This window comes from Aspergillus caelatus (genome assembly GCF_009193585.1).
Source record: "Aspergillus caelatus strain CBS 763.97 unplaced genomic scaffold BDV27scaffold_105, whole genome shotgun sequence".
Lineage (NCBI taxonomy): Eukaryota > Fungi > Ascomycota > Eurotiomycetes > Eurotiales > Aspergillaceae > Aspergillus > Aspergillus caelatus.
Genome location: NW_022475368.1, coordinates 1 through 11,431, shown reverse-complemented (window position 1 = coordinate 11,431; position 11,431 = coordinate 1). Strand labels below are relative to the sequence as shown.

Genomic DNA, 11,431 nt, shown 5'->3' with positions numbered 1-11,431 from the left:
GACTTCCTTTGAATTAGCGGTGCCTGTAAATACTGAGCTTTCATATATAAGATTTAATTAAGCCTTGTTTAACTATATGTAGCTGACTGTTAACCATAGCTCATTTATGCTCATAAGAAACTCTGGAGAAATTGTTGCATCGTCTCGACAAGGTGTGTGGGGCTCTAGCTGTCAACCCGTTATTGCAACAGCACTACTGCATCATATGAGGGGCGTCGCATGCACCCTTGCTGAAGACGACCAACGAGAGGACTATTATTAAAGTACTCTGACCATTTCGAATGCAACACGGGTACACTCTGAGTCACGCTGTGTCAAAAGCACCGTTCTTGCTGATTCATTCGGGCATATCCATGCTAGCAATATAGCTTTTATCGCACCTAATTAGTCAAATAGGCATTTGATTGCCACGGATATGAAACAAAAAGTACTAATTATTTGAATATCATGTTGAATAAATATTGATTATATGATGGCAAGGCCAACAGAAAAGGATAAATAGTGTAGTTGACGGTGAAGTTATCTCAACAGAATGGCAAAGAGCATACAAAATAATACAAGGCCTTGGTATAGGTAAAAGAGTGTTATCGTGACAGAAACGACCCGACCCACAAGAAATGGACTGTTTATTCTGTGTCTAGAACTGATCATCTGCTCATTGCGACACGGGCATTTGCCAAGAAGATAGAAGGTGTGAGGGGTCAATCTCGACCCTTGGTCTGCGGTCATATTGACTCATACCGCAGATAATATATCCGAGGAGGAAGTAAAGATAATGATCGTCACGTCAAATTGCAATCATGAGTCTCGATGCCCAGGACCACCACAAGCTATCGACATGAACATGGCTTATTCAGGAAAGCGTTTGGCCTTGATATCTTACAATAAGACACAATGACATAAATTGAACGACTTCGGCCACCAGCCATGTAATTCGAATAGAAAGCCTCATTTGTGGGCTATCATACCTTTTTCGGTGGCACACATAAACATCTAGCAGTAGCCACCGGGTCTGATGGCCAATCGCAACCTTCATAGTATGCCTACGGTGAGATGGATAGTGGGCTAGGCCTGAGTCGAATGACAAGGTATTATGCTGCAAGCACCACTCTTGGTGATGGTGCTCACCTCCCATCTCCCTATCAATGGTCTTGTCCAGATATTAGAACGGCCAATGACCAACTGGTCCAACTTCGGAGCCCATCGCCTACGGGCAAATTAGTTCGTCTCACGCATTCTATGCACGGAGTGAACTCACGGCATTGCTTCTCTAGTGCCTCTGATCGTCTCCATCTAAGCGAGTCCTCTATTACCTCGGGCTGAGAGATCGCCTGGGAGGTCACACGGAAATTATCGCGACAGCTGCAGACATGGATCAAAAACCCCTTCGTGCTGCCATACTGGAGCGCGATGCACTGGCTTTCGCGTTGTATATGTGACAGGTTACACTGTAACGTAGTCAACCAGTTTATGCGAATGGAATGGCTATAATCAGGATACTCTTTTTTCATAAGTTTAACCCTAATCGAATGATGCGTTAGCAGTTATAAGTGCAACGATCCTACTAATTGGGAAATGAGACATCATTCTACCAGGACAGCCTTTAACAAAAAGGCCGGAGCCCAGCTTTCAGAAAACTATTCACTCTATGCACCTTTAGAATTCAACCATATACCGCATCTTATTAAACAATCATATTAACTAACTCATCGGGGCCCGGGCCGGCCCCTGTGCTCATTACCACTTTGAGTAAGGTGCTGCGCTTGAACACAAAGAAGCCAAACGTTGGGAGCAGTCTACCAATCACGGGCTCACTGGTGACTTATTATTATTAGGGTTTTTCGTTACACGAAAATGCCTTATTTAGACCTCATCGTTGAGCCTTCTCTTTATGGTGAATGTATGTATATGGTACATGGCTGTTGATATCGTCATTCCAGTGTATACACTTGGCAGCACCCTACCATCGACGACCTTGGGTTTCTCGGATCATGTCTACCGGACAATACGTGATTAATTAGTTGTTGCCCTGGTTGATAGTTTTCTCAGTATCTTATGGTACAAGAATTTTCAGCTACAAGATAGCAGCTGGACTTGGGCAGTTGCTGTTCATCGAAGCCCATGGCTCGACCTTGTGCCTCAAATTTCCTCGTGTAACATACTGATGGCTGGTCTGTAACCTCTGTACCTATTAGGAATGATTGGTCGATAATCTCTTGCATTCATCTACGAGATGGAAAAGCCTCTAGAGCTTATTCAGGCGCAAGCATGATGATCCATATCTGATCACGCAACAAGGCTAACAAGATCTAGCATAATGTGGAATTCAGGTACGGTGATGGAGATCGCAAACTACCATTTTTGTTCTCACATTCCAGTTAATAAATTGCGTACATTCTTGAGTTAGAAGCATAAGCTCCGTTGCGAGGTTTGCGGTCGTATCGTTGAGCAAACCTTCTCCCTCCAAAAATAATTTTATATGGAATGTAATTGCTAAACGGGTCGGGGTGAAGGGTTTTGTTGTTGCCCAGGTAAAAGTGATAGGGTCGCTGGTGAAGGATCAAACCTGCATTCAGCTTCCGTATCTGGAATCACCAGTATGCAACGCAACACAGTAACATCGGCCCTGACGCTGAGACGTTTCCATCACCAGCTTGAACGGGGATTGCCTCTGGGGACAAAGCACTGCAACAGTAGCAAACGGTGGGTGCAACGGTATCAGGGCTAGAATTGAAAATTTTCGTCAGTCCCAGTCTAAGGGTTAGTGGCCCCTTTGCATACTCATAAGCGGCCACGCGGCTGTCGGTGGAGGGCCTTAAATTCTGAATATACGACTATGAAAACCGTTAGGGCTGATACCCTGAGTCTGGGTTAGTTGGGTCCGGCATCCAAGTGGCCCATCAAAGCTTTTGCTTAGCAACGTAATGTGTAGTGGGACCTATAATTACCCGGAAATGAGACATCTGTCGAACTAACGTGTTCTGGACCGTGAACTGAGCGAAGAAAGCCCGGTGAATGTTTTCGCGAGGCCTCTGGCAAGTATTTATCCTTCCAAGATCCAGGGACACTGATCTCATACCATGACGAGATTTTGATCCACGTCATCCGCGAAATCTACTACTACGTAGCATCATTGGCAGATCTTCGGTCGACTTGGGTCAGCAACAGACGTGTGGGGCGTATAATCATGGCATTGACCAACCGGATCCAGTAAGCTAGACATGCTTGCCAAGAAAACGCTCACCAGCCATTCATTCGAAAGCAATGCGCTCGTCGGCCCGAAATGCTGGGTTAACTGGGCCTTTCAATAGCTCGTTGTCTTGGCGATCGCCGAGGGATCCCCTGTTTCAATTTTCCCCGTGACGAATCACAGATTTAAAGGACCAAAAAGCAAACCTAGTGAGTATCAAACAGCTTACGTAGACTTGGAGGCACAGTCGTCGATCTTGAAGCAAGTAACCGAGGGTAACCCTTCACAATTTCAGAGCAATCAGATTCAGGGTACAATCGACGGAGTTAATTTTGCCCCCTCAAGCGGAACTAACGCAGACGCTAAGGTAGTGTGGCCGATGATGTGCACTGTGCGTCAAATCAACTCGACAGATGATAAATAACGACTCGTCGCGTCGAAAATGGGTCGGAGATTTGAAACCATGGAATGCGGTTTGACCCGAAATTTCGGCAGCAAGTTGAGTCCAATCGACCTTTGGGACACTGGAATGCGGAATTCGAGAACGTCTGTCCGCTTTCCACTTGCAATTGGGGTTGTTTTAGTGTTATTTCACAAAGAACCACTTTCCCGGTCTCTGAGACCTAATCCGGCTTAGTTTCACTTAATTCAAGCTTAGCCTAGATGAGACTGGGTCACTTGCGGTTCATGGATCATTTGCCATTCAACGAATGTCATTGCGCGTTGCCCGTTTAGGATTTCTTGCAGCTCGCAGGTTTCCTAATTGGGAAATACGTAGTTGCTCGAGCTTCGTAGTACTACTTTTATTAGTCCTTCTAAGCTCTTGTGGTTTGTTGAGAGGCAAGGATAAACAATAGTGCCGTTAAAATTGAAGGATAAATAAAGGTTTTTTTTTTTTTTTTTTTTTTTTTTTCAGAAATAGCCCCGTCTCTAGTCAGTGGATTTATGGTTAATTGGGCCGTGTGTACTGTATATATATGATCAAGAATACAATGCCAATAAATGAGACCGGGGAATATGTTTTTTTTTTTTTTTTTTTTTTGTGCAGTATCAAACAGGCTACCCGATCTAGAGGATATGCAAGGCACCACCACTAAAATCATAGTCAAAGAAAGAAAGAAAAATTCATCACCATGTAAATCAATGGATCAATAGTATGTGTACTACAAAGAAAAAAGAGAAAAAAAAAGAGAAAAAAAAGAAAAAGAAAAAGTGGAAGAGAAATTCCAAGGAGTGGGTCCTGCCAGAAAGTCTCCTGTCAGCCATGATCCATCACAATTCCAGCCACTGACTTCAGTGTGCCTCGATTACGGATTAGTCGTTGCATCCCCCCCCTGTACTCCGAACTTTTCCCACGATCTCCGAGCAGACTAAGCCTCATGAAGCTTCCATTTCCAGGAAGGGTCCGATTTAGGTGAGAGAGAATACTAAAAAGAACCGATACGATCTTGATATGGAAGGGAACAGTGGTTCCTCTTTTTGGTCTTCCCGCCAACGGCATTACTGGATGCGGGGTAGCGTTAAATCCTGTTGAGTCTTCACCTCGTGGCCACTATGCCTAAAGCAGAGCGGTCATCAGCTGACCCCGCGTGGGTTTTTTTCCTGTAGCGTCATCCAAAGTAACAGCTACTGCGAAACTTAACGCTTTGCATGGATACTGGCCCCGGGAGAGAGTGTATTTAGCCCTTGGGAAGGACAACCATTCCCGTCCCCGACCCTAGTTTTGCCTCTTCTTGATTCCCCGACTAAAAAAAAATTAAACCCACCCAATTTCCTTTCCCTTTTCACCATTATCTTATCTCTTCTCCTCTTCTTCCCTTTTCTATCGTCGCCACTTCCTTTCCCCTCCCAAATGCTTTGATAACACAACCCATTAATTACCGTTCACCCCCGGTTTCAACCAATAATTTAGGCCTGAGGGCCTTTTTTTTTTTTCACCAAGTTCAGCTTGGTCTACTTAGAGTTTAACCCGAGGGACCTTTTAGTTAGCGGTTACCCGCCTAGTTCGAGTGACAACTGCGCTTTGGGTCCACTTTGCGCCGCGACAGCAGTGCCCTTCCGCTAAATAGAGCCATTGGGATATCGCAGCTCTGAATTCCCTGACTCGTTCGATGATTTCCCCGGATTCTTCTCAACCGACCGATAGGTCAGCATTGTTTGCTAAACAGCCTATTCAGTTACACGAAGCTTCTGCTACAACGGCTTCGAGTAACAATGAAATCTCTTCGGTGCCTTCGGTGAGCTTTGGAGTAGAGGGCATCTGCTCTCCAGTATCCTTGAATGGGGAATTCTCACCGAATATAAAGGATGAAATGATTCACCAATGTCACCCCGGAGCTCCACAGCCCCTTCCGTCGCTTCATATACGAACGGACCTGCCACGCACAGCGCAACTGAGCCCGTCGAAAGAATCCGACCCTTTCATGCATCACAGCCTCTCGTCGAGCAGCCTCCCGCGAAGAACATCGAGTTTGCGTGGCTTTCTCGAACGGCCCTCGTCCGGAGGAGGTTCCCTGTCTCCGGCATCGTTACTGTCATCGCCACAGCTGATGGCCATGGGAGATATCACTCCCTTGCCTTCGCCGATCGGTGGCGTTTCGCCATGGAAAATACCACGTCGCAATTCACAGTCGTTATCTCGGACCCCATCACTCCTTTCGCGCAACGGCTCGAGCCTGAGCTTGCGTTTGAGTGACTCGTCTCAAGTGCTCGGGCCCTCAGAATGTCGATCGCGAAGCAAGCAACGTGGTATGGCGGAGATGTTGGGTGCTGACAAGCATGCAGAGACACCCAGCAAGCCGCGCCCTGATGGAGCTCCGAAGCATGCTCGTAATCGTAGCCTTAGTGAGTATGTCCCTCCAACGAAGGCCATTCCGATCAAGCCGCGTCCAATCGCAGTTTCGGGATCGGGTGCGACTCAGGGGATCTTTTCATCGTCAAGTACCGACTCGAAATCAAATAACATGCACCGGGAACAGCACCTGGCGATTCATCGCGGCATCGCGTTACCCGCAGTCCGTCCTCCCACGCCGCCAAGAAGTAGTCGCAGTACATCTGACGGTGATGTGGAGCCCGTCATTCTCAGCCCACAATCCATGGATGGCTCGGATGAAATATACTCGGTACGTTCCATTCGGTCCCAGCAGCCGCGTAAATATCGCAAACTGCGCGAGCTCGGACAGGGCACATTTAGCCAAGTATGTTTAGCAGTACGCATGGAACTGCAGGATGATATGGATTCTGGTTACAGTTCAAGTCTCCAAGGGGTGAATGCCGCTACACAAAAGCTCGTCGCTGTGAAGGTCATTGAGCATGGCCCAGCAGGTGGAGCTGATGAGGAACGATTGGAGGTATCGCTCAAGCGGGAAGTGGAGATTTTGAAGTCGGTCAACCATCCATCACTTGTGCAATTAAAAGCGTTCGGAAGCGATGAAAAGCGCGCTCTTTTGGTCTTGGATTACTGCCCAGGAGGTGACCTGTTCGACGTCGCAACCTCTGGACCGAGGCCCATGAGCCCAGCGCTCATTCGACGGATCTTCTCTGAGTTGGTGGCCGCTGTGCGCTACCTGCACGCCAACTTCATAGTCCATCGGGACATTAAACTAGAGAGTAAGAGATTCCACCGTGGCCTGGATTGACCATCGTGCTTACCAGTCGGACCAACTACAGATGTCTTAGTTACTCTTCCTCCCGCTGCTATGGAGGAGATAACTGATTGGCGTACATACGATCGCGCAGTCGTTACCCTTACCGACCTGGGTCTATCCAGACGAATCCCGCAACCTCCGGAGAGCCCGCTCCTCCACACCCGATGTGGAAGCGAGGATTATGCCGCCCCGGAAATTCTGATGGGACAGCCCTACGACGGGCGGTCTACCGATGGCTGGGCCCTTGGCGTCTTGCTCTACGCAATGATGGAAAACCGATTGCCGTTTGATGCTTTGCCAGGTACTCGAGGGGACCCGGCGAAACTCCGTGCTCGTACCCCACACCGCATTGCGCGATGTGAGTGGTCGTGGTATCGGTATGCGGACAATGACGGTGAATGGGATCCCCAGAAGGGGAAAGATCTAGAGGGGGGCCGTGAGTGCGTTGAAGGGCTACTAAAGCGGAATACTAAACGCAAAAGCTTGGACGAGATTGCATCAATCGAGTGGGTTGCGAATGCAATTGATGTACCGGGTGGGTTGAAGAGAGGTGACAAAGAGGTACCGTAGAGCTGGTCTCTTGGTTTATATTTCACCACTCTTCCTGCCGGTTTTCTATATTGCCTTGTTACGTGATACAGAGACGAGCACCGGGGCGATGCACTGACAGTGTTCCTGTATCTCTCTTTTCTTTCTCTTCTTTTTTCTTTTTTCTTTTTTTCTTTTTCTTTTCCCATTTTTTCTCCTTCTTTCTGTATTTTCCCTTCTTTTCTTTCTCCTCTCTTCTTTCTTCCTACTTCTCTTTCTCTTCTTTTCTTCCCCTCTATAACATTTCCTCATTTCATTCGCTTGCTTTGGCTAGCCCAAAGAACCGGTATACCCTTAGAACTATTTTTTTTTTTTTTGCTCTTCCTTGCCCCTTATATCGTGTACTTGCTTTCTTTTTATTCTTTTCATTTCTCTTTTTTGACGGATATACAATACTTATGACAAAAGACCGCAAGGCAAGAGGGTGGTAGAAGGCAACAATCGCAGGTTCTAGATGGTTTCAAAAAAGAGTTTAAGTGTATAATAATTAATTATAAACACAATACAAACACGACTGAAGATGATTAGAGGTTCATTGCTGTCACTATTTTGTGTATGTATACTCGTAGGTAATTGAGTAGTAGTCAATGACGCATGATTGGCCTGAGTGCTGACAAACTACGGCACGGGATTGGGCCAACCGGCATCGGGGAGCCTGAGGCTAACTCCGGCCCCCGACTTCGCTGCGGAGGAACGGGCATCACTCGCGACGACCCGCTCCACTTTCTGTAGAGTTCAGAAGCTATTTATTCTCTTTCAATTGAGTTCCTAATTGCCCTTGTGTGTCATTTCCACGGACCCCATACCCCTCAAACTGCGATTATGCTTCTTTCACAAACTCGGGGGCGTATGCCCTCTGCTCTGCGGAGCCTCTCCAGGCGGTCCGCCGTCAATGTGTAAGGCGATCGAACGAATTGCCCTTGCTCATTCTCCGATGGCAGGTTGCTGATTGATTTTCACTACTAGTCGTCCCCTCTCTACCACCCTCCCCAAGCAAAAGGCCTCTTCCGAAGACGACAACGCTCTGAACAAGGTCTCCCGCCATGTCACACAGCCCATCTCGCAGGGTGCTTCCCAGGCCATGCTTTACGCTACAGGTCTCACTGAAGAGGACATGAACAAGGCTCAAGTCGGTATCTCCTCCGTTTGGTATAGCGGTAACCCCTGTAACATGCATCTGCTTGATCTCAACCACCGCGTCAAGCAAGGTGTGGAACAGGCAGGCTTGATCGGCATGCAGTTCAACACCGTCGGTGTCAGTGATGCAATCAGTATGGGTACGAAGGGTATGCGATATTCTCTTCAGAGTCGTGATTTGATTGCCGACTCTATTGAGACTGTCATGGGTGGTCAGTGGTACGATGCCAACATCAGTATCCCGGGTTGCGACAAAAACATGCCCGGTGTGTTGATGGCCATGGGCAGAGTCAACCGGCCGAGTATCATGTTGTACGGAGGCACCATCAAGCCCGGCTGTGCCGCTACCCAAAACAATGCCGAAATCGACATTGTCTCCGCATTCCAGGCCTACGGACAGTTCCTGAGCGGCGACATTACCGAGCCTCAGCGATTCGATATCATCCGTAACGCCTGCCCAGGAGGCGGTGCCTGCGGTGGTATGTACACGGCCAACACCATGGCCACCGCCATTGAGACTATTGGTATGACCCTTCCTGGCTCTTCTTCCAACCCTGCCGAGTCCCGCGCCAAGGACCTTGAGTGTCTGGCTGTCGGTGGGGCGATCAAGAAGCTTCTGAAGGAGGACATCCGCCCTCGGGATATCATGACCCGCCAGGCTTTCGAAAACGCCATGGTTGTGGTGAACATCACCGGTGGTTCGACCAACGCTGTGCTGCACTTGATTGCCATCGCTGATTCGGTCGGCATTAAGCTGGATATTGAGGACTTCCAGTCCGTCTCTGACCGTATTCCTTTCTTGGCTGATCTGAAGCCATCGGGCAAGTATGTCATGGCCGACATGCACAAGATCGGAGGTACCCCCGCGTTGCTCAAGTTCCTGCTCAAGGAAGGCCTCATCGATGGTTCCGGCATGACTGTTACTGGTGAAACTCTCGCCAAGAACCTCGAGAAGGTGCCCGATTTCCCCGAAGATCAGAAGATCATCCGCCCTCTGTCCAACCCCATCAAGGAGACTGGCCACATCCAGATCCTTAAGGGATCCCTGGCTCCCGGTGGCAGTGTTGGTAAAATCACTGGCAAGGAGGGTACTTCTTTCACTGGTAAGGCACGAGTCTTCGATGATGAGGATGATTTCATCGCTGCTCTGGAGCGCGGGGAGATCAAGAAGGATGAGAAGACCGTTGTGGTTATCCGCTACACCGGACCCAAGGGTGGTCCTGGTATGCCCGGTACGTATTGAGAGTTCAAATTCAGATTCCCTTGGTTGACGTAGCTAACCATTCATCGTGGGATAGAAATGTTGAAGCCCTCTTCGGCCCTTATGGGCTATGGTCTCGGACAGTCGGTTGCCCTCATCACCGATGGACGTTTCTCTGGCGGTTCTCACGGCTTCCTGATCGGACATATTGTCCCTGAGGCTGCTGTTGGTGGACCCATTGGTCTCGTCAAGGATGGTGATGTCATCGTCATTGATGCTGAGAAGCGCGCCCTCGACCTTGAGGTTGACGAGGAGACTCTCGCCGAGAGACGCAAGCAGTGGGAAGCCGATAAGGAGGCCGGCAAGTTGCCTCCCACTGGTCTGACCATGAGAGGAACCCTCGGCAAGTACGCTAGGTATGTTATCTCTGCCCCATAGAATACATATGGTTTGATCTCAGTTACTAATACGCTGCAACAGGACCGTCAAGGATGCCAGCCACGGCTGTATCACCGATGCTCTTGACTAAGTGCCAAGCTGTCGGGTGTATTTTATCTTTACGCGGGATGCCATCGCAAAGCAATGCGTCCTGTCCCGCTTGAGTTGGATTGGGTGGAATAAATGTCCTGGTTAATATATTATTGTCTTTGTGCTGCTTGGATAGGCGAACCAAAAGGATTGAAAAGCATTTCCTTTGATTTCATGTTGTTATTAGGAGCATTCATTAACATGATACCTTACCAATTTCATTAATCGAGTTTCAACCGATCTCCCACTTAAGTAGGGGACAGCAGTAGAGCATTTTGAGTATGCAGCCCCTAGTCTTATCCTCTTATCATGAGGCAATGGCCGTGATTGAAGAACAAGATGAAAAAAGTATTTAACACCAAGCAAAAGAATCCGTGCGGGCTCAATTCTCAGAATAGTAGTAGCCCAATATCTGCTTTCGCTGCCCAGGGAATCCTGATCTCCCACTATAAGAACCGAGCGTGTGCAACAGAGATTAGCAATGAAATACTCACATTACTCTGGTATACAGGATACCACGACGATGAATCCAAAGTGTCTCTCCAGCTATTATTTATAGAGTCTTGATGCGACTCACGAATGGGTCTCGCCTGTTGCAGAAATGGAGGGGACCTTAAGCAGCATTTATATACTTAATGACTTGGGCGCAATGGTGAGTTGTCCATGAGGGTGACCATAAGACCGACCACTCATAGCTTGCCATTCTGAGATCTCTATCTTTGAAGGTAGCAATAACAATGTAGCTCAATTCGTGACATCCATCAATTCTATCATCTGTGCTTGCACTAATTGAATGTAGATGTGATTAAATTCCTTCCGCGGCGTTTGCATTTTCAAAAACAACACCTGTGGACAACACCAGGGCCTGCTTCATCATATTTCTCCTTAGACACCCAAAGATCTTGGAATGTAGAAAGTGCTGCTAGCATAGAACCCCCAATCCAGACTGAGTGCTTGCGCTCAGGGGGAGCTACAATCTTCACCTTCATATTTGATGGGCTGAGATGCATCAGTTCCTGGTGTAGTCGGTCCGCTATACCAGACAACATTGAAGTGCCTCCAGACTAGAAAACAGAGAGAGAAAAAGGCTTGTCAGTAAAGTAAATTAAAGACGAATTGTTCCATCCGTGTAGATGTCTT

General features: G+C 48.0%; 4 protein-coding genes across 4 annotated transcripts; 3 read left to right on the top strand and 1 right to left on the bottom strand.

Annotated features, from left to right (window-relative positions):
• Positions 1–3,011: 3,011 nt before the first annotated feature.
• On the top strand, positions 3,012–4,040 carry BDV27DRAFT_129443 (uncharacterized protein). The gene is made up of 2 exons (XM_032067195.1): positions 3,012–3,806; positions 3,873–4,040. Exons 1-2 carry the CDS (start codon positions 3,633–3,635, stop codon positions 3,951–3,953), a joined length of 255 nt encoding a protein of 84 aa, XP_031926838.1. The 5' UTR covers positions 3,012–3,632; the 3' UTR covers positions 3,954–4,040.
• A 920-nt stretch (positions 4,041–4,960) lies between these two features.
• Positions 4,961–7,715, top strand: BDV27DRAFT_129442 (putative protein kinase). The gene is made up of 2 exons (XM_032067194.1): positions 4,961–6,799; positions 6,860–7,715. The coding sequence occupies exons 1-2, from the start codon at positions 5,302–5,304 to the stop codon at positions 7,405–7,407; spliced, it is 2,046 nt and encodes a 681-aa protein (XP_031926837.1). The 5' UTR covers positions 4,961–5,301; the 3' UTR covers positions 7,408–7,715.
• A 476-nt stretch (positions 7,716–8,191) lies between these two features.
• ilv3 (dihydroxy-acid dehydratase ILV3) lies at positions 8,192–10,527 on the top strand. Its single transcript, XM_032076440.1, has 4 exons — positions 8,192–8,321; positions 8,392–9,794; positions 9,861–10,179; positions 10,244–10,527. The coding sequence occupies exons 1-4, from the start codon at positions 8,248–8,250 to the stop codon at positions 10,290–10,292; spliced, it is 1,845 nt and encodes a 614-aa protein (XP_031926836.1). The 5' UTR covers positions 8,192–8,247; the 3' UTR covers positions 10,293–10,527.
• A 519-nt stretch (positions 10,528–11,046) lies between these two features.
• BDV27DRAFT_3645 (actin family) lies at positions 11,047–11,402 on the bottom strand. The gene has a single exon (XM_032076439.1). It carries the CDS (start codon positions 11,338–11,340, stop codon positions 11,125–11,127), a length of 216 nt encoding a protein of 71 aa, XP_031926835.1. The 5' UTR covers positions 11,341–11,402; the 3' UTR covers positions 11,047–11,124.
• Positions 11,403–11,431: the final 29 nt, after the last annotated feature.

Bases quoted from the DNA above. Each gene is read 5' to 3' on its own strand.
- BDV27DRAFT_129443 (XM_032067195.1), top strand. From the start codon at position 3,633: ATGGGTCGGAGATTTGAAACCATGGAATGCGGTTTGACCCGAAATTTC. The intron at 3,807-3,872 runs CTGAGACCTAAT...TGGGTCACTTGC, and splicing joins AAGAACCACTTTCCCGGTCT to GGTTCATGGATCATTTGCCA.
- BDV27DRAFT_129442 (XM_032067194.1), top strand. From the start codon at position 5,302: ATGATTTCCCCGGATTCTTCTCAACCGACCGATAGGTCAGCATTGTTT. The intron at 6,800-6,859 runs GTAAGAGATTCC...GACCAACTACAG, and splicing joins TCGGGACATTAAACTAGAGA to ATGTCTTAGTTACTCTTCCT.
- ilv3 (XM_032076440.1), top strand. From the start codon at position 8,248: ATGCTTCTTTCACAAACTCGGGGGCGTATGCCCTCTGCTCTGCGGAGC. The intron at 9,795-9,860 runs GTACGTATTGAG...ATCGTGGGATAG, and splicing joins GGGTGGTCCTGGTATGCCCG to AAATGTTGAAGCCCTCTTCG. The intron at 10,180-10,243 runs GTATGTTATCTC...ACGCTGCAACAG, and splicing joins ACCCTCGGCAAGTACGCTAG to GACCGTCAAGGATGCCAGCC.
- BDV27DRAFT_3645 (XM_032076439.1), bottom strand. From the start codon at position 11,340: ATGTTGTCTGGTATAGCGGACCGACTACACCAGGAACTGATGCATCTC.